Raw genomic sequence first — 22659 nt, forward strand, 5'->3', positions numbered from 1 at the left:
CACCGTTTTTCAGTCGTACTATAGAGGATGAATTTATTTCAATTCCACATAAAGGGTGTGTATTGAAATCTGGAAGTATAAATACATTTTGTGGTTCAACGATATGGTTATTTCTTTGTTCGACTTTCCTTTATCGCATCATGTGAATTTAGTATGGTTTAACCCTGTGATAACAGTTGAATGAATTCTTAAGATGGATCGGTCCCTCCCTACTAATGCCTTACTAATATTCACCATGGTTTTATGACAAATACTGAGGTATTGTGATAACACCCTAGTAAACTTGTGATTATGTGTTTTAAACGGGATGCTCGTGGAGAAGAAAAATGTACGACAGGACTTGATTTTATCCATCGGTCATTCATTGTGAAAAGTGGAAAAGTTCCTTACTGGAGCTTTCATTCGATTGTTAAGGTCTGCACCTCTTCAGAAAAACTTTGGCCAACTTGTGGATGGAACTAAACTCTGTGACATCGTCTGAAATGGAAAGCTGTTTCAGGGATCAAGTATCTTATTACATTTTGATGAAAAACTACAGTTTTGTTTTCTTTAGAGTAATTTAGAAATGAATAATACCCAATAAGAGGGGAATGCGCTTTGAGACGAAGAGGGTGAACTTGATTTCGTGTTGACTATAGAAGGCTCTGTAAACGTCTCCTCAGCTCAGTGCTGCGACAGATCTGATATACCTCTTCCTCGATGCTCTGACCATCTGGAATTTGAAAATCTACAATCTGTTAAAGTGAGAAAGAGGGCTTAGGAACTGTTTGTGTTCTCAAAACCAGGAAAATATGGGGGTTGTCTCAGCAGGCCAAGCTTGTAATAGTCACCCCTCAACAACCAGTAATAATAACAATCTTAGTTCCAGAGAGCCTGCATCCGGTGAAACTGTCCCTACAACAGCCGACCGCAAACACTTTTGGTGTTTTGTCTGGAATGAACATTGCTATTTACTTAGACAAAATGAAGGAGATGTGCGGATGTTTTGACCCTTATTTTTAGGCAGTAGAAAACAAAAACAAACCCTATGCGGGCGGCAGTGTGCTCCAGGTCATACGATTTTTTTGAAGTTCATGAAATGATATAGCGCAAAGATCTTTATAGAAGTTTGATGTTCGCGTGTAAGCTGGCCCTGGAAAGGAGAAATGCATGAAAGCCATGCAAGTTAAATAAATGTGATTCTTTATTGATTTGTTACAGCTGTTTGCTCTGTTTTATATCAGTTGTAAGAGCCAAAACAGCTTATATCACATTTTCTGGTATGTGCCCGTGCAGCCGGCAGGTTTCCGCGCCGTTGATAATCATCTCAGCCAGTCAGGGCTTAGCTTTGCTACTTGCACACAATTTAAAAAAAAATTAAATTTAGTAAAATTGTAACCTCAAATCTCATTGGTTCTTGCATGTCTCGTGGCAAAATATCTTATGGCAATCCCTTTAAAAAATGAACCATGGTTTTTCTGTGGTAAAGGTGTTGTAACCATGTTTTTTTTGGTATTGAGTAGCCTACCATAAGCAAAACCACAGTTCTACTATAGTAACTATATAAGTCACATGACATACCGGAATTTATGAGATTGAAAGGGATCAACGTGCTGATGTGTTTAAAGTTAAATTGTAATTGTAATCAAAATGTGGCGCCTTAACATTTTAAATAAGCGGAGATACTTTAAGAACCGTGTGCTTTAAGAAATGCACGTCCTGAGACTCCACATCTTTGAAAGTTAAAAATTGATCAATAGAAAAGTAATTCCTGCCGTTCACAATGATATTCTGAGGTCTTATAAAGTGATTTGATCGTTCTGTGCAAGGACTTAATGTTATTTGCAACGTTATAATTGGCAATCCTCAGGCAAACTGATTACGCGACAAGTCTCATTCCATAACGTGTCTTGTGACCTTGAAAGTAACTGCAGGAGGGGTACACCAGGTGAACAGTTGTCTCAGATAAGGGAAGAACTGTGTTATTTTGTCAATTGCATAATTAATTATGTATAAAAATATGGCTATATTTCCGAAAAACTGTTGTTCGACTCCATAAAGAATTCGCACTACAAATGATCCGCGCCCTTTTAAGTGCGTAGGGCACATGAATGCGATTGAAATTTACCCCAAGATGCGATAATATCGTTCAGTTTCTTACACAGATCAATTGATTCGCTTTATAAGATGCTAATTTAACGTCACAAGGTGCAGGGATTACTTGCGCCGAATGTATTCGTGTTTTGACCCTTATTAATCGGACTTTCATTCATTCAACCAAATATATTCTTGACAAAACAATCCCACCCACTTCTTGGATGTACTGGGGGTGATAAATTGGCAGGAATTTTGGAAACTAACTCATTAAGGAATATAAAATGCTACTAAAAAGACAGTATCCCTTTTAATTAAATATCACGAAAAGGTAAAAAACTGGATGCAATATGTGTGTGCATGTTTAAATATATTACCTAATGAGGAGCAAAAACAAAAAATGGCATATAGTAACATAACAGAAATAGAAAATAATAGAAGGAATAAGCATGGTAAAAATAACTGGCCTCCTATTTATATTTTGAGTTCTCAGCTGTCTGTCCTGGTATTTGTATGCCACCGGCAGTGATATACTTTGTGCATTGTATTTTAAGTCATCTGATAAGAACGTGCTTGCTAAAAACAAGCTCCAATTGCAGACTTATGAGAAGGACACTTAAAAAAAAAAAAACGTTGCTTTTGCGCCTCTTGAATGTAGTGACATGCAAATGCGTAATGTAAATGTACAGTTTTGTGTATGTGTAACCACCTCGTTTTTAATACAAGCTTCTTTTTGCTTCACAGGATTTTAAGCAACAATAAAATCCAGGAACTTCTGAATGGCTCTTTCATCGGTTTGTCAACACTGGAAAGACTGTAAGTTCATATCGTACCTTTTGTTCCTCTCTCTCGATGGCTTGTGTTGCCACACTTTGTTAACTAAGAAAACGTAGCGTTGCCAAGTAGTAAGGAAACATTGATGTAATGTCATTCGTGGCACCAGTGAAGGACCATCGGCTGTCGGGAGGAGGTCATAGTGCGGGGCCGGTTAAGTGAAAGTTAATTATAGCTGTTGCCTTCAGCGAACACAATTGGCCGATCTTGTCATCAGTTTACTGCTCTCCGCTTCCGTTGGGGATACAGTGTCTCTCGGTGTGGACGTGCTGGTCAGATGTTTTAAGCTAGCCCTTCAGCCGAGCTCAATTTAGACACTGTACATTGAAATGCTGTATATGGCGTTGCTCTTTATGTGTGCTTTCTTTTATACTACTGGTTTGTGACTTGCATCACGCAGATTGACCAAAAGACACTTTCGTTTTATAGTCGGTTGAGTAGTCTTAATGGTATTTACTACAAATAATATACAATAAAATATATGTTAATCTTAATATACAAATTATTTATATAAAATAACTTCGGGCCGGTTTACTTCTGGCCAGGTGTGTGCGTCCGATGAAACGTCTTTGTTGTCTAAAGAACTTGAATAAAGAGACTCACATTAGAAAAGAACAGTCCACCCGAATTTGAAAAGTATGTTTACATACAAATTTCTTTCAAACCCCTCAATGGCTGTCTTTGTTCGAATGAAAACACAGATTTGTTTGTAAAAAGTGTTGTTTTCGGTTATTGATTGCAGACGGAGAGAGTTGTGACCACCTCTTGTAGACAAACAAAAACAACCTTGAACAATTCCACCTAAAAACCCAAATCAAAACTTTAAATCAATCTGTTTTTTGACGAAGAACAAAGAAAGCAATTGGTGGTTTGAACAACACAAGGATGAGTAAATAAAGACTAAAGGTTTTTTGCTTGAAATGTTCACGCTTGTCCTAGAAGAATATTCTGTAAGAATTTAGTCCTTTGCGTATTGTCGGACTTGGCGATGAGTTCATATTTGGAAGAAGTCCATTTATAATTTTCTGTTTTCCTCCGAGCTGGAAGAGCACATAATGTACCAGTGTTTCTAATGGTGTATTTTCCATGACATTATTTCAGATCTCATTCAAAACATTTCATTTAATCAAAATCAAAAGACAATGTATTTTGGGCCAGGGTAAACAGTCAACGGCCAGGTTACATTAGTATCTTGCTTTTCTGGTCATTTCATGAAGTCATGATGTAAATGGTGCTTCGTCCTCTAAATAAACATTTGTACTATTCCACACAGGTAGAGACTGGACATTTGGCCAATTTTATAGCTTGCTTTTAAATGCATATATTCATATCGGTTTCACAAACCCCATGGACCCACGTTTTAATTCCCTGAGCCCCAGTCACCTCAGAGTGAAACCTAGAAATCCCATCAGGCTTACAAAGAAACAGATGGGCAGTTTTGACTGTGGTGAAAGCCTAAATTCAACAGGCCTTCAAAAGACGACGGGGCGTTTCTACCAGGTGCAAAGCTTCATCTTGGTTCACTGTAATGAAGATAGATTTGTTCTGTTTATAATCCGGATGAATTGTCGGCGCTTTTAAAGTAGAGAAAATTATTTAGTTTAAGCGATGAAAAGCTCAGCCCGTGTCTTCGTGACGCGTACAAGTGTAAACGTCTTTGATCTTCTCATGCTTGGGAAGTCTGAGGAATTCGTCTTTGACTTTGACAGCATGGCGGTGCGAGCGGGGTCTTTGGCTGAAGGCACTGTATACCGATGGAGCTCCCTGTGTGCCTTTCTCTTCCATTGCTCAGAGCTATTGTCATTGTAATGAATCCGTCTGAAGCCAAACGTGTCAGCAGTCTGATTCACACATTATTCAGCATTGTGACTCTTTGTCACGGTGTCCGTGTGTATGAATGCGTGTGGAAACGCAAAAAAGTGCTTTGCCGTTTGAAGGGTTTCTTTATCGTTGCACTTTATACAGAAATATTGTTTCAGGTGATGGCGATGGGATATTCAGGTTGAAATGTTACTTCACGTATGTTTTAAGAATGTCAAGGTCTGTCTTAGTGGATTCTGAGAAGCTGTGGACAAGGGTTTAAATTGCTGTTCCTTTGCTCGCCCTCCCCCCCGCTCTTGTGTAAAGAGGGTTGTGAGTGGAGCTCCTGGGACTTTTGTTTGCCTTTCCACTTCAGAGAACTGCCCATTGTGTGCTAAAGAAATTCACTGCTGCCACTATTTTTGAAAATAATATTTTCTCACAGTGTGGAGAACCTTTACAATCTGTTCGTCAAAGCAAATCAATAACGTTTACGTATTTGGCAGACCCCTTTTACCCAAAGTGATTTAAAGTCTTTTCATGATGTAGTTTAATGTTGGTGTGTTACCTTTGTGCTGCCAACGCAATACTCAACCTATTGAGCTACAGGAATACTTCTTGAATAGTCATTTCTTTGCATGACACAGATTATGCCGGTGTCCATTTGGTTGAAGTTTCTAATGAAGACTTGTGTTCTAGTGGCAACAACATCAACAAACCCAAACTTGTGACCCAAACTTAAAGGGGACAGTTCACCCAAAAATGAAAGTTCTGTCATCATTTACTCCAAATCTGTATACATTTCTGTGTTCTGCTGAACACAAAGAAAGATATTTGAAAGAATGTCAGTAACCATATGGTTTTCATCCCCTATTTACTGCCATCGTAGGGAAAATCAATACTGTGGTTAATGGGGCATGAGCTCTGTTTGCTTACTGACATTTTTAAGTCGTTTAATTCGATACAATTGATATACAATAAAATACTGACCTTAATTAATGTATTTTATAAATAAAATCTAAAATATATTTTAATATTATTGTTGGCGCCAATAACGCTCTATCCAATGCTTTCCTGTCTGTTCTCCTTTCAAATTAAAGGCATAAAACCCTTAAAATATATGTTTAAAACATTTTTTGTATTATTATAACCTGAAGTTGACTTCGGGCCAGGCACGTGCGTCCGGTGAAATCGTCTAAATGCAAAAGAGTCTAATACTATTTCTTTAAACCTTTTATCTCTGTTGATGTCAAGTTGCTATTAAAACAGAAGTACATTGAGGTGATAAAAGATATTTATTTTTAAATGTATGTCGAGTAAAATTCAAAATGATTTTGCAAGCGTTTTTTGTGTTTTAAAATGGTGGTACAATTAGTAATTATTAAAAATTATTTATTTTCGGCACATTAAAATGATTAATATCCCCATGTCTAAGGCTTAGTTTAAGCTAGGACACTGCCTTAGCTCAATTACGATATTAGGTTATTTTATAAAAAATAAATGGTATATGGTAAATCATATTTTGAGATGTAAGTGCAAGTTATTTTCATTTAAGACCTCTTAAACATTCATTTTAGTCTTAAAGGGTTAGTTCACCCAAAATGAATAATAAAAACGTATTGCGCCAGAACCGTTCGCTCTTCTTAATTCCTTAAAATGTCATCTTTTGTGTTCAACAGAATAAAATAATAAATATAATTGTTCCCCAGAAGTAAAAATTGCTATCATTCTTCCAAATATCGTTCTTTGTGTTCAACTGAACATAGAAATGTTTACATGTTTGAAATTGGGGTGAGTAAGTGATGACACAATTTTCACTTTGGGATGAACTGTTCCTTTAAGCCTTGTCTGTGAAACCGTGCATAAGTGTTAAATGTTGTGTAGCAGGCGAACTAGAAATACCACCAAATATTTGTTGTTTTAATTGTCACATTTTATAATTTTTTTGTGTTTCCAAACGAAATCCCATAATCAGTCGTGTCAATAGTCGTCTTGTTCCTGTCCCCATATTGTGTATTTTGTGCTACACTATTCCACCCTCAAACGGCAAATGGCACGACATCAAAGAAGCTTTCAGGGTTCGCCAGCCTTTGACGCTGGAACTCTGTGATGAGTGTTTTGAACAGGGCCGGTGGACTAGCGCAGGTGTGGGCCCCGGGTATCACAGACAATACTCTTTTAACTCTTCAGGCGCTGGAGTCCAGCTCTTATGTTGCATTCGGGGAGTGTTGCAGTGTTGAATGTTTTTTATCGCAGTTGACATTTAAAATCCTACATTACATTACATTGGGATATTACAGAATTACCTTAATTGAATCGTTTAAATCGCTAAAGAGTGTTTGATGTCGAATGTTACGCTTCACTGCTAAACAAACAGTTTATTAAGCAGTCCGTGCTTGCTCGGCTGTAAGTTACGGCTTGTCAAAGCATCAAAAGGTTTTCGTGTTGTACCCACTGGCATCTTTTCTGAGTTTTGAATAACCTGTTATTATAGGGTTGGGTTGACTGTTCATTTCATGTCTGAATTGTGCCTTTGAAATTAACTATAAAGTGTTCACGTGCTTTTTTATGTTTGCCGTCTAAAACTGTTTCTCTTTACAGGGACATAAAGAACAACATAATCACGCATATTGAACCAGGAGCGTTTTATGGACTGTTTGCCCTCAAACGATTGTAAGTATCATTCAGATTCATGGTGTGTACATCATCGTTCAGCGAACGTCATTGCCTCTGGGATGTTGTCTTATTTAGGAGAAAAAAACCTGTGTTTTACCTCAACCGCACACATAAGACTTCATCTTTCTGCAGTCTCTCACTTCAAATGGACGATTTCCAGACAGTACTCCACACAGCATGCCTGATGCTATCTACTTTAACACATGCCAGTGGTTTTGTGTGTGTGTGTGTGTGTGTGTGTGCAAACTGTTGAAAGCGAGAGACTTTGGGAGGAGAAAGTAGGGTGTAGAGCTTGTTCTGTACTTCGTGTAGTGTGAAGTATTTTGAGAATGTATGTGGTGAGTTTTCGGTTATATATGGTCTCTTTGCACATTCTGGCACAGTTGTTTATTATGACTCGCCGTTTGCCAATATAAACTGCTTTTTGGCCAAATAGATTGAAAAGTATGCACCTCCCTTGGAAAAGGATTTGCTATCATGCCACCTTTACGGGCCGCGATCATGATCCATATTTTTCCATCATTTTGACGGGGAAGAGAAAAGAGTAAAAATGTCCTGAACCTTTAAAATGTTATCTGCAAATGCATTCCTTAAACACTTTCTAGAGTAGAGGTTTTCAAGCTGGGGTCCCTCAAGGGGGCTCCAGAAGATTTCAGGGGGTCCCCAAAAAATCTCGGAGAATAAAAATGACAAAAAAAGACAAAGCAAAAACTTAGTCTACTGAACATTTTTACGGTTTCATTTAGAAGGGTTCAAATTTATTTCTAAGTGTTTCTTTATTCTTTCTTGCTACATGCACATTTTCCAGAATTGTTTATCTTTCATCTTTATTGTGAGTTTTTCTTACGACAGTCCCCTTTATTTCATTCGCTGGGCCTTGTAAAGTAGATTTTGCAAAGACGTAAAGTAGATTTTGCAATTTTATTAGAAGAAACGCATCTACCAGTACCTGGGTTAACAGATTCGTTTAGATTTGTGTACCTGACTTTTCATTCTAATTTGGGATGCAGGTAGTTTTCTACATAAAAAGTAACATTTATACTCAAATATAATTCATACATTTTCTATTTTTAGCAAAAGAAGCTATGGGATTGACGGTTTTAAATGGATTGACGGTTTCAGACTTGTATGATACCCGTATGTGAACCAGTTTAAACATAACATGTTCCCTTATCCTTCAATCTTCACAGAGACCTGTCGAAAAACCTGATTGGCTGCCTGCATGTGGATGTTTTTAAAGGTCTCTCGAACCTCATTAAACTGTAAGTCTTGTTTTTATTTCTGCTGTAAATTGATGGCTTCATTATGGTTTGACGCAGTAAAAAAATAAGTATTTCCAGGGTCCAAAATGAACAAGCATAAAATGTGAGTAAAGACTGGCCTCGATGAATAATGCCAGTTGGCTGTTAACATTAGTAATATGTGATGGTTTATAAACTACAATTCATACTTTGATCCAAAAAGTACAAACGGTTCAGGTTAAGAAAGCATCTATAATTGCTCGAGTGTGTCTTTAACAGCTGAAACTTATCCAGGACTTCAGTGACACATGTTGAATCAATTTTGCATTAAGACACAAACATGAAATGTGAATCGCAATTCGGGATGCACAATAAGTTATCGGTATCTGCCGATAAATGATAATTTTTCATGTTATCGGTATCTGCCGATATTTTATAGCCGATACATTTCAGATAAAAAAATCTGCACGCTGCTCACAGTTAAAATAGAGTACAGTATCTTTCTGCCGTCATCATTCACTTACTGCTATTACTAAAACATTTATGTAGTTACAGTATGTAGATAACGTAGCTATAAATGTGTACATTATAGGAACAAAAGCATATTGTTTGATTCAAACTGCTGTCTGTCTTGAGACCTGTGATTATAATGAAATTTGTTCTTTATAGTCACATGCAGTCAATATTTTCAAATAAAAGCAGTTGTCCACTTTTTGCCTTTGGTTTCAGTCTCAGGGAATTTTATATTAATATTAAGGTACTGTATATCGGTCATATATCGGTTATCGGCTTCCAATGATAAATCATTATCGGTTATTGTTATCGGCCAAAAATGTACATATCGGCGCATCCCTCATCGCAATATGGATATTTGTATTTTTGTGACAGGTGCAATTTAAGATATAGATTAACTTTTATGTAGAGAGAGAGATTGTTCTCATATACATTGAGTAATATGCAAAATATCCCATTGTAATAAAAACATTTTGTAAATTATAAATGAGTAAAATAGAATTTACGTGGCTGGCAAGAAATGTTTCTGGACAGGAGATTTTTCTTAGTTTGCCATTGGCAGTTGTGGCAGAAGTGTTTGTTTATGTGAGTTTTGATGTTTTTACTCACAGTATATAAAGAAACTGTATTTAGTGCCTTTATTTTCATTAGATTCCAGTTAAAAGGACAGAAATGTCATTGGCTTGAATTCATAAGCCCTGAAACCCATCCCAGAATGCTAAAACTCATAACAGGTGTTGTTAGATGAGCATGTTATCGTTGACTTCCCATGGGTTCATGAGCAGCTGTAGATTATATTAGCGAATGTCGTCTTCACCAGGTGAAGGTGGAGATTATAACTCATCCAGTCATTTCAATTATGACAACAATTAGGACCGATTTCACCCCTAATAGAAGTGATGTCAAGGGTATAAAGGGAAAATTGAAAACAAACTTTGTCATGGGGATTTTAATTGCATATGGTCATAGATTCCATTTGAATAAAGGCAATCATTCTTGAAGTATCACGTCGGATCTTAAACATCAGTAAAGAAATTTATGCTGCAGAATACTAAAGAAATTTGTTGAGTTTCACATTACAATTCCAAATACCAAAAATGTTTCATCCTGATGATTCACCCCTTTTGTTACAGGAATCTTTCAGAGAACAAGTTTTCGTCACTCTCACAAGGGATCTTTGATAGCCTTGGCTCTCTGAAAATACTGTAAGTGGTATTGCAATCAAAACTTCAATGTTCAGATGAAACATTATGCCTTCTAAGATCCAGTTCTCTACAAAAGTTTCGTAAAGTTTGCATTAAGCATCTTAGGTGAGACTGGGGCTAGTTGTCACATATCAAAAGAACTTTGTTTTCTAAGGGGCAAGTTGTCACATGCGATTTTGTACAATTAAATTTAACAACAGTGGCATGATTTGGTAGTATTTTACATGTTTGAGTTTCATAATAAGTCTTTTAGGTCGAAACATTGTGTGTATTTTAATACATTTATTTAAAAAAAAAACTATTTATTTTTAAATTTTTGTTTCTTATTAGTGAAGTACTTTGGCTGGCAGGTTTTTTCCAACATTCATTATCGTTTTGCCATATAAAGTTTTGCTGAAATGCCTGTAATATTAAATTAAATGACACTGTAAAAACTGTTTTGAAGTCAATATTTTAAGGTATATCTGTAGATTAAATTACCATACACATCAGTAAAGAGCGTGACGGCTCACCCCGGTCTCTCAATTTAGTAACTGAAACGTATGGTGTCGCACATTGTCTTTAAACACGACACATTGATATAAGAAAAGGTCTAATGTTTACCCACCTCTCTAAATGTATTACATCCCGTAACCCCACATCTCTTTACAGAAAGGAATGTTCTTCTGATCTTATAAATAAAGAACTTTGAACTTCGATGTGGTTGCTGTTTTGCATTTATTCTGTACTGTATATGTTTTAGGGAGTTTGATAGCCCTTATCTCCTGTGTGACTGTAACCTGCAATGGCTGGTGGTCTGGATCAAAGAGAAAGGTGTGGGGGTGAAGGAAACCCGCTGCTCGTTCCCTCGTTCTCTACAGGGTCAACTTATACCCACCCTCAGACCTGAAACACTCAACTGTGGTAAGAAAACACACGTGTCCTTCTAGCTCCATTAGACCAATAGTGTCTTAAAAAAATGCTAAACCGAGATTACGATTTCATCATATTCATTGTTTTATATTACTGATATATTAAAGGAATAGTTCACCCAAAAATCTAAATGTTGTCATGCTGTTTTAAGACCTCCCCACGTCTTCAGAACACAAATAAAGATATTTTTTATGACATCCGAGAGCTTTCCAGGTCTCCTCTGATAGTGTGTTCACACCAAACGCGAATGAAGCGTTAAGCGCAAGTTATTTAGATGTTAAGTCAATGCAAAGACGCGATGACCTACTTGTGGTGCGATTCAGCGCGAATCACGCAAACACTCAATTTGTGAGATTCGAAAAATCTCAACTTTATGGCGAAAATGCGTTAACCAATCAGGAGCTTGCTCTAGTAGGGCGGCAGAAGTCTCTCCCATGACGCCAATTCGTGTTTTTGACAGTGAGAATTACCATGATGTCTTAAGTCCAGAAAAGTACTAAAGACATCGTTGAATTGGTCCATCTGATCATGGTGGTTCAACCAAATTTTTATGAAATGACGAGAGTACTTAAAGTGCGAAAAAAGAAAACAAAATAAAAGCTTTAATCAATATATGCTTCTCTTCCCTGTCAGTCGGAAGACAGAACACGCGTTCATGAGAGCACCAGGACTCCGGGTTGTGCGCTGAACGCTGCATGGCACATGCCCTCATGCATGCGCCATGAGAGTACCACACCGCATTTTTCCGCATATGTTGGGACACAACCTTGATGCCCATGCGTAGTGGTGGTCTAGTGAACGCGCGTCGGAGACTGACAGGGAAGAGATTAATATGTTGACTAAAGTCGTTCTTTTTTTGGTTCTTATGCGCACAAAATGTAGTTGTACCACTATGGTCTGATGGCCCATTTGAACAATGTATTCAGTACTTTTCTGGATCTTGACGGTGAGAATTACCATGATGTGTATGAGGAGGTCTGGAAAGCTCTTGGATGTCATCGAAAATATCGTTATGTGAATGAGTTAAAAATGTAAGACAAAAACGAAAGAAATTGCTTTGGTGACAGTTATCAAGTACTTTTCTACACGTTGATCAATCATTTTAATCATATATTTATTGATGTTGTGCAATATGAAGTCTGAAGTGTAGCTAGGTCTTAGCAGTCCGTCCATGATATAAAACGTGTTGCACAGCTTTATCTCCGTTCTGAGGTCAAACAGACAATCGTTTATCATACAATAATAACTAATTTTGCTTGGAACAAGACATCAGTGAGTCAAAGAGTCTGTTGCGCTCACATAGACTGAAAACCCAGCGATCCAAGCAAAAAAAGCCCCTCGGTCTCACATTGTTGATGTTGGACTTGCCGTTCTAACCAATGAAATGGTTCTCAGATCACTCGTCTTCTACACAAAGCAATCATCCGTGGCTCACCGCAGTCTTTTTCCGTGAACTTGATGTGATGTTCCTGCTACTTTCGCGGTTTCTTTCTCTTGTCTCACGATTCTGTCGTCTAAAACTCCTGTTCAGATGCTCCCCTCGAGCTCCCCTCGTTCCAGATGACGCCGTCCCAACACCAGATCGTCTTTCAGGGGGACAGCCTGCCATTTCAGTGCATGGCCTCTTTCGTGGACGAGGACATGCAGGTTTTGTGGTATCAGGATGGGAAGATGGTGGAACCCGATGCCACGCAGGGCATCTACATAGAGAAAAGCATGGTGCAGAACTGCTCGCTGATAGCCAGGTAACGTTTACCAGCCACGACGTGGATTAAACCCAATACTGTTTCTGCACACTAGAAATACATAAATCACTTACCTTAAACAGCGTTTGCCTTGGAGCGTGAGGTTGCGTAGGCCAGAAATATGATGTAATGATTTACAACATTGTGTTGGAAACTCCCGGATGAGAAAATGAATGTACACCAACCAAAAATCAACGTTTTCAAAACGCAGTTTTTATATGCTAGTGCTACTTATATCAGCTTCTCACTTCTGTTTGTATTCATCTCATTTGTCACTTTCTATGAAAGTCTTTGCACACATTAGACTTAATAATGAATTGGATTTTTCTTGGCACAGCGCTCTGACCATCTCCAACATCCAGCCGGGATTCACTGGCAACTGGGAGTGTCGAGTGCGCACCAGTCGAGGAAACAACACTAGGACGGTCAACATTGTCGTTTTGGAGAGTTCTGCCAAGTACTGCCTGCCGGACCGGGTGGCAAACAACAAGGGCGATTACAGGTGATTCCAGGGAACACACTATCAGATTTATACACTCAGTGTGTATCAGTTTCAAATATGGTTCATGTCGAGAATCAGGTGCAACTGCTTGTAGAGTTTTAATAAATGTCTATTTTTGTGGGGGTGCCCACATAATGACCAAACCACACTCCGTTTAAACAAATATAAATAAAGAACATATTTTCCTCTTTCATATGAAAAGAAATACAAAATAGACAACTTTTTAAAATCCAAAACCCTATAAACCAGCTAAATCCCAAACCTACATTCCCCACAATTCCCAGACAGAATATAAAGGTCATCAGGAAATAGTACACCCGTTTAATTGCCGGCTTACGAATCATGGCAGAACCGGGGGTAAGAATAATGAAATGTTTAACTTAAATATAGATTTGAAACCCAAATACTTAGCCTGTTGTTTCTATCTGTTTTTTTGATCAAATACTATGGAGCATTCTAGCTATGAAATCAACAAAGACGCTATCGTTTTTAATGTTTTTGTTTATTAAAGGACGGCACTTTAAATAATCAGCGTATATTTGGGTTCACAAATGAAAATACAAATGCATAAGCAAACTACAAACAGAAACAATTTCTCCAAACATTAAAGAAACAGTACAGACCTTTAAGTTTTACTTATAAACCATATTTATTAGTTTGTCTTTGGCCATCGCAATGGTGCAGCTCACTCAAAAATTAACATTTTGTCATTTATTTGCTCTCATGTCATTCAGAACCTGTATATGGCTCCTTTTTGTGGAGCTAATAGGAAGATGTTTTGAGCAATGCCTCCGTGGTTTTGTGTCAATGAGATCCAGTATGGTTTGGTTACCAAAGTTTTTTTATGTATCTTCATCTGTGCTTATGCGGAAGAAAGAATGTCATACAGGTTTGGAAGGACATGAGGACGTGTAAGCGACAAAAGAATTTAGTCATTTTCGAACTATAATAGGTTTTAGATTGTTTTCATATTTGGCATGTGATATATTGTTATGAGAGGTTTTATCTCCCAAGCCTCCTGTGCTTGAATATTGAATATTTTTCAATATTGTATTCTGTATTTATTCACTGTATATCCTGCACTTGCTAACTGCACTTCTGGTTAGACCTAAACTACATTTCGTTACACTGTACTTGTATATGTGTAATGACAATAAAGTTGAATCTAATCTGCTGGTAAAAATTATTTGTTTTTGTTTGGCAAGCTGTATTGAAATTATAAATATATTTAAATGAATGTGTACAGCATACACCTGTGCATTATGTATTAGTGTGTATATAAATTCAGGCAGTCAATATCAAAATATATATCATTATATTTGAATAAATGTTATTTTAGCTCTTCACTGCACTCTAGTGGTAAAAGAACAGATGGATGAAGACAATTCATAGGGCATCATCTTATTTTGTACAATTGTACATTTATTTTGAATATATAAACAAACTTAACTCGATAACTAATAACTATTTTATGTTCCACGAAGAGTCATCCCTTCTCCATTTGTTGGGTATTATTGCTTCTGGTTTGTTCATTTTAATTCACAAAAAATATTTAGTCACATCCATGTAAATCTTTCATTAAAAATATTAATAAATATAGAACAATGTCAGCCTATACATATATGATAATGTATAAAATCTATTATTCAATATATGGGTAATAAATGCATTCTCGAGAGATTACTTTTCACGTTTTGTCTGCACACGTCGCATCCATCATGCTGGAATTGCCCTAACACATTTTTATTGTTTTTCAGGTGGCCACGTACACTGGCGGGCATCACTGCGTACCTTCCCTGTAAACGTGTGGTGAACGGTGCGGGCATCTTTTCGGGCAGCTCGGCGGAGGAGCGGCGGGCCTGGAGACGTTGTGACCGGAGCGGGCAATGGGCGGAGGAAGACTATTCACGCTGTGAATACACCAAAGATGTCACACGTGTGCTTTACATCATCAACCAGGTGGAGGGTCGCTTGTTTAGTTTACTGTCGTAACTTTGCACTGCGTTCACCCATTCGTCATTTTGCAACCAGGTTCCTTAACTATGTAGTTTTACCTGTATTCAGGATTTTGTTGGGTTATAATGGACGTGTTTGGGGTTTCTCTGTATACAGATGCCTCTGAATCTGACCAATGCCGTTCAGATTGCGCAGCAGCTGCTGGTTTACACTGCAGAGGCGCCCAACTTCTCAGACAAGGTGGATGTGATCTTTGTTGCGGAGATGATTGAGAAGATGGGCAGGTTTGCAGAGAAATACAAAGAGGTAATGACATCAGGTTGGGATTATATTGTTTTCATTTTGATAACAAATCATTGAATCAATATTTGCGCTTTAGCAGATGTTTTTTCAAAACACAGTAAAAAAATCACTAAGTTAATAAAAACTTACTAAATCGGACTTGGCAAGTTCAGACTCGGGACTTTCGACTCGTGAGGACGCAGACCGGTTGGTTATACATGATGAGTCACTCCATCAAATACATGCAATCCTAATTCATAATATATATTTGAATGCAAGTTAGATTTAGGTTTAAACTAAGTTAAATGAAAATTTTGGCAACATGACTGCTCTGATTTTGCTTAGAATAAAACGAAATATGATGCGAAACACAATGCTTTATTATAAAGCGTGAGAAGTTTGTACAATAGAAAATATGAATATATTCGGTACAACATTAAATAAAAAATAGAAAGTGAACCATCAGTTAAAATGATTTTGTTCAAAAGCAAATAATAGATTTATAAGACCAAAGATTGCCTGTTATATATACCCAAAATTGATATACATCTTAACCGTGCAAAGCATTTTTATTAAACAACTGCCAAAAATGTTATAAACATTTAGCGGTTTTACTGCTCCACTGCTGTTGCTGCGCAACGCGTGTCAGAAAATAGCGCCATAAGATCACACAAGTCACCTCCCAATGTATCCTCGATTAAAGAGGCGGATCGGGGGATTTTATCCGTTCTTATCTGCGTCTGACTTCGCTCACTTGTTCACTCATTCCCTATACAGCGAATGCTAAATAGTCCACTATATGGGGAAGAAGTGAATGAAGATAAGTGAACAATTTCGGACACAGACGTAATATATCCTGCGTCTCACAGTACTGACGCGGACATTCGTCGAAACGCTTGCATTTTATACCTGTGTGACTTGTTTTGTAAATGGCAAAGTTCACTTTATTTGTCACACTTATTGTGTTAGTTTATAATAAAGAGAACAAACAAAGGTTTGCCGTTTTAATGTACTATTACGTTGAATAAAATGACTTTTATATATTAAAAATAAAACACTACTGTATATAATATTCACTACAATTTAACAACAGCGACTGAAAATCCAAGTGTTCAAGACAACGGTAAGATTATTATTTTGTTTAATTGTTTGATATTTCGTAACGTTAATGACTGACAGAGCACGTATTCGAGTACTTATCCTAGCACATTCACGGATAACGATGACGTCATGTGAATCGGACAGTGTTCTTTTATCATCAGTAGCAGCCCAAGTACAGACATATTGAGAAACGGCCAAAAAGTGTTGTGTTGCATTTTGGCACTATTGGTAGGGGCTATGCAGCAAGGATTGCTAATGTCAACTGAATTGACTAATAAACACTTCTGTCTCTTTATAAAAAATAAGGTTATGATCTTTTTAAAATCATTTTCAAGTCTCGAATGAAAACCACCACAAAATGGTGGATTACGTATGGATGTCATTTACATTTATGCACGTGGCAGACGCTTTTGTCCAAAGTGACTTGCGTCGTGTCATACTATACATTTGTTTCGAATTATGTTTAGTATTTTTGTATCATTATATTTATTGTTATATTTTGTATTCATATTAAGTCTTTTGGCTTTCTTCATCACATGAGTATTTCTCTCTTCCGGAAAAAAAAATGTCATTAACAAAACCGTTTTGATAGACCACTAGAAAAAAAACTATTTAATATTTGTTCTTGGTTCTCGGCTCTCAAAAGTAACTCACTACCTGAAAGCTTTCTCACACTGCGTAAAAACCACACTGAAATCTCAAACAAACATCTTAATGGCTCTATGATCAACCTCTCTTACGCAAAAAGAAGTCACAAAATGTCTCGAATCAGAACTTCTTAACCAGCATGTCTGTTCCCCGCTTCACTTTGTGTCTGTCCGATGAACAAAGCGGCTTTAGATAACGTCAGTATGGAGGGATTTGGACGTGACGTCTATTTTTCCGAGTCGGGTTTCACCTCGCTCATGGTGTTGAGGGGGAAATGTTATCATGTAACACCTGCGCATCCTTCAACGTCTAGAATATTGCCTGAACGTTATTAGATTTATGTGCTCTGGCTGCAAAACACAACGTTGTTTGTACATTTTCTGATCCAAATGAGGGAGATGCTCCACTTGCTGGACATGACAACTCTTATGAGGAAAAAAACATAGTTACCCTAGTTTAACCGTGTTCTGTGTGATCGCTATCTGTTTGTTGAGCTGTTTAAGATGTTGCCAGATAGTTACGTATAACGCCAGTTTTAGAATGCCCCTCTTTGGGTGTTAGTCCGCTATTTTCATGCTGTTTTAGGCTCCACCAGATGGAAATTCCCCTTTCTATATACTATAATTTACTTCAGTATTTACTACAGTTTATACAATAGGGTAACACTTCAGTATAGGGGGCAATTCTCACTATTAACTAGTTGTTATTAGCATGCATATTGAATGCATATTGTCTATTTATTAGGACTTATAATGCACATATTCCGCATGGCCGTACTCTACATCCGCATCCTACCCGATACCTCAACCTAACATCTACCTTACTAACTATTAATAAGAAAACAAATTAAAAGTGAATTGCGGAAAAAGTCATAGTTAATGGTTTGTTAATAGCGAGAGTTGCCCCCTATACTACAGTATACTATATTATTCTGTGGTGTAGTATAATTATTGTATATAATCATAATTATATCATGTACTACATTATTACATTTACATTTAGTTATTTACCACAGTTTATCCATTAACTTTAGTTTTATTACCAATAAACATAGCATAATATAGTATACGACAGTATTCTATATAAAAACCAAAGTAACCACACATTATTCACCAGAGTATCCAGTTTAGGTGTCTTTTCTAAGGAATATCATTAATAACATTGACCCAAAATGTTACTTTGACTTTACATTGCATTGCAATGGTTATGTAGGAATTTAGTCATACACCGGAGGTAACAAAGAACCGCTGTTTAGAGGTCCAGAATCCTCACGGTTGTTTTTATTCCATACACAACATACGCTCTGTGTTCAAGTGTAGAAATGCAAAATCATTTTTACTCAATGAACTCTTAGTTCTTTAGGTCACATGTTTTCTTCCATTCGATATGACCGTTTACATTCTTGTGTGTCTGTGTGTGAAACGAAGTCAAAAAGTTTTTCCGAATTTGTTTATGTCCTGATTGTGGATCTAATATAAGCCCTGAGGATTGCCAGTGATCTTCGGGTGGGCGGGTGTGCATGCATTGTCTCTCTAACTGCATTTTCCTCCTGCAGCTGGGAGATGTGATGGTGGATATCTCCAGTAATTTGATGCTGGCTGATGAGCGGGTGTTATGGATGGCTCAGAAGGAGGCCAGAGCTTGTTCTCGTATCGTCGAGTGCCTTCAGAGAATTCCTGTTCTCAGGCTCAGCAACGGGGCTTCGGCTTATTCCACCGTGAGTACCAAAATCATATCTTTAGTCAGACCTTTTCAGGTTTTGTAAGGATTCTCTGAAGGGGACATTGAGCGGGCTCCAAAAGTTTAAGACGCTTGAACCACGCTGAAAAATTTATGAATGTCATTTCATTCAAAAAAAGTGCCATATTATTTTAAAGAAAGAAACACTTTTTTTAAATAGGACATTTGAGAATATTTGTTTTTGAAAAGATTTAAGTGAAACTAAAACATTTAAAGCTGTAATGCATTACTTTTTGGGTTCAAAATGCAAAACACTTGGGCAAATGTGGCGAAACATTTATTTTTAACTTACCTCGATTGAAATTGTGAGCTTATAATAATAATTCATAATAATGTTACAAAGTTGAGCTCTCAGATACAATTTCATGAAAAAGGCAGTTTGACGTCTTTTGACTTCAACCCTTGTAAGTACGTCATTTTTGGTTTAAAAAAAAGGTGGCCATAGAAAGGCATCACTGAGAATTGCAGCTTTAATTTATATCTATGAGAGCGTTTAAATATTTGCATTGTAGAAAAGGTAACCTGTTTTTTGGAAACCATTATTGTTTTTGTCCGCTTCAACAGAACTCTCATAACATTGCATTGGAGGCCCATGCCATCAAAGCCAGCAGCTTCAACGGAATGACCTGCACGCTGTTCCAGAAGGTCACGCCGGACCGCGCGATCATAGCCCACTTCGCCCCCAGAGACCCCGACATCAACACAGACCGTCAGCTCAGCTTCAAATGCAACGTCACCAGCAACCTATCAGCTCTCGCTCTCAAAGTAAGTCATTAAACATCAGGCGGACCCCCTGGGAACTTCCCGTGCGTCAACCTCTGGTGTGATTTTCAAGTCCGTCTGTACTGCGCAGTTTTGCAGTTGATTTGTCACAGAACACGAGATGAGCGATTCCTCAAACGCAGAACTCCAATAATGCGGTAATGCCGTGAAGGAGAGAATATATTCGTATTGTTATGACAGCGATGTTATTGCATGTGCATATCTGCAGAACACCATCGTGGAGGCGTCGCTGCAGCTCCCTCCGTCTCTCTTCTCGTCACTGGGAAACTTGGGTCAAGCAGATGAGGCGGTTTATAAGCTCCACCTACTGGCCTTTCGCAATGGCAAACTGTTCCCGCCCACTGGAAACACCACCCTCCTGATAAACGGCAGCAAGAGGAGAAGTGTAGTCACCCCCGTGATTCTCACGAAGATCGGTAAAATCTCGCAATTCTTGTCTTAAATTGTGAATGAATTATGTTTTAATCGCGTGATTTGCTGATCATTGATATGTACGCTTAATAGCGATTCATTTTATTCAATTTGTGCTTTGAGAAGCCCAAAACCTTGTTATGGCAGGCAAGTAAACTAATAAATGGACATCACAAATAGAGTATTTCTATAGAGAATAATGTTTTATAAAAGGTTTTAGACACCACCAATAGGGACACAAGTCACATGCCAAAGAAAAAGAGGTGACGAAATCTAACTACGGTGTCACCTCGCCTGCCGCAGGGGGAAAAGTTGCAGAGACTACTATTTGAAGGACTTGCTTTTACATTTGTGCCTGCGTGAATGAAATTAACTCTCATATACCAGCAGGGGGCAGTAGTCTATATCTGTTGTTCTTAAAGGACCAGTGTATTATTTCTTTAGAGGATCTATTGGCAGAAATGCAATATAATATACATAATATAAAATACATCACTGTATGTTCAGAGGTGTATGAAGACCTAACATAATGAAGCGTTATGTTTGAATGAGCTATTTCTATCTATATACACCGCGGGTCGCCTTGCTTGGAATTCGCCATGTTGTTTCTACAGTAGCCCTAAATGGACAAACTGCTTTGTGTAACGCGTTTCCTAAAAACATTATCTCCCTTTGCATCGTATCTCCTTCGAAATCGTAGTTATGTGTCAGCCGCCGTAGTGCTTCGAAAGGGAGGGGTGGAGTGAGCCGTTGGATGCAATTTGCAACCTCACCTATAGATGTCGCTAAATTTCACTGACCGATTTAAGCCTACTTTATACAACACGAAATGCCAAACGTTTTTATTCAGTAGAAAATAAAGCAGCCGCATTTATCATAAAAATGAGTTAGTTGTGGGTTCAATCTTTCACATACAGTATTTGACATCCACACATTTGTCGTGGTCATGTTGTCTTTGCGTCCAATAATATGAATTTATTGAATTGCATTGAATTAAATTCTTCAGAGGGCTTCTCGCTGAGGAACCTGCAGAGTCCGGTGAACACGACCATGAGACGCTTCTTGCACGGATCAGATGCTGTTCCTGCCTGCTGGAACTTTAGTCTTCTGGGAGGACAGGGGGGCTGGCAGAGCGACGGCTGTCGAATCACCCATCAGGATGACAACTTCACTACAATGTCCTGCGATTCACTGAATAACTACGCTTTACTGATGGTGAGAGAAGTCTAGATGATGTTCATTGGTCACTGGTCACCCAAAGAATTGTAAGCATCTACTTACCGTCATGCTATTCCAAACCTGTAGGATTTGTCAAAGATATCAGGACTTCATAATAGGTACATGATAATTGTAAAAACTGCTTTGTCTCCATCTTTTATGATTGTTAGGAATGAGACGCATATTTTTAACAGTTCTGTCCTCTCCATCACTTTATGAAATGGCTTAATCTCAGTAGCGCCAAGCATGGATATCATGCATGATATATTAAATAGCAATCTGGCAACTTGCAAAAAATGACGATCAGTTGTGAATCTGTAATATTTTTTATAGTCGGTTAATAGAGGTTACCTTCCCATCTTTTTAAAAGAAAAAAAATATATAGCGCTTTTTTACCATGTTGCATTGTGTTAAAGCAGCTTTACATGAGAAAGGATAACATTTTACAATATGGTGCTATTATTTAACATATGGAAATGCATTAGCTAACATTAGTTAACAATGAACGATCACGCTTTTCAGCTTTTATTAATCCTTGTTAATGTTATGTCATGTCAATACAGTTATTCATGTTAGTTCACGGTGCATTAACTAACGTTAACAGTGATTTTAATAATGTATTAGTAAATGCTGAAATCAACATGAATTAATATTAATAAATGCTGTATAAGTATAGTTTATTCATGTTAGCTAATTCATTCAGTAATTGTTATAATTACAATAGCACCTTATTCTAAAGTGTTGCTGAAAAAAGGAACAAAAAACTCAATTATTTATAGAATACACAGAGAAATGAATACCAAACAATACATTTTATCATTGAACAAAAATGTACTGTAACTTTTCTTCAGACTACAATGTATTGTATGAATATGGTAGATGGCAGGTACTGTATCCTTTCATGGAAATTGTGCCTGAACGGGAGAGAGAAAATAATTATCTATTATTATTTCCATAAACTGTATATTAGCAGTACATGCAGAAGAGGAATGAAATGGTTAAATCATTGAGAATGTACT

At 37.5% G+C, this 22659-nt stretch overlaps 1 protein-coding gene across 2 annotated transcripts in view; it reads left to right on the plus strand.

Moving 5' to 3' along the window:
- adgra3 (adhesion G protein-coupled receptor A3) overlaps window positions 1-22659 on the plus strand; it is a 35786-nt gene that overhangs the window by 4694 nt on the left and 8433 nt on the right. For both annotated transcript variants that reach the window (XM_079460470.1, XM_079460471.1), the window contains exons 2-14: window positions 2818-2889; window positions 7309-7380; window positions 8574-8645; window positions 10271-10342; window positions 11085-11245; window positions 12786-12999; window positions 13337-13501; window positions 15259-15460; window positions 15614-15763; window positions 19044-19205; window positions 19793-19993; window positions 20220-20427; window positions 21429-21637. In XM_079460470.1, the coding sequence (XP_079316596.1) occupies window positions 2818-2889; window positions 7309-7380; window positions 8574-8645; window positions 10271-10342; window positions 11085-11245; window positions 12786-12999; window positions 13337-13501; window positions 15259-15460; window positions 15614-15763; window positions 19044-19205; window positions 19793-19993; window positions 20220-20427; window positions 21429-21637 (1960 nt within the window). The remainder of the gene's footprint in view (window positions 1-2817; window positions 2890-7308; window positions 7381-8573; window positions 8646-10270; window positions 10343-11084; window positions 11246-12785; window positions 13000-13336; window positions 13502-15258; window positions 15461-15613; window positions 15764-19043; window positions 19206-19792; window positions 19994-20219; window positions 20428-21428; window positions 21638-22659) is intronic.

This window comes from Barbatula barbatula (genome assembly GCF_947034865.1).
Source record: "Barbatula barbatula genome assembly, chromosome: 1".
Classification (NCBI taxonomy): Eukaryota; Metazoa; Chordata; class Actinopteri; order Cypriniformes; family Nemacheilidae; genus Barbatula; species Barbatula barbatula.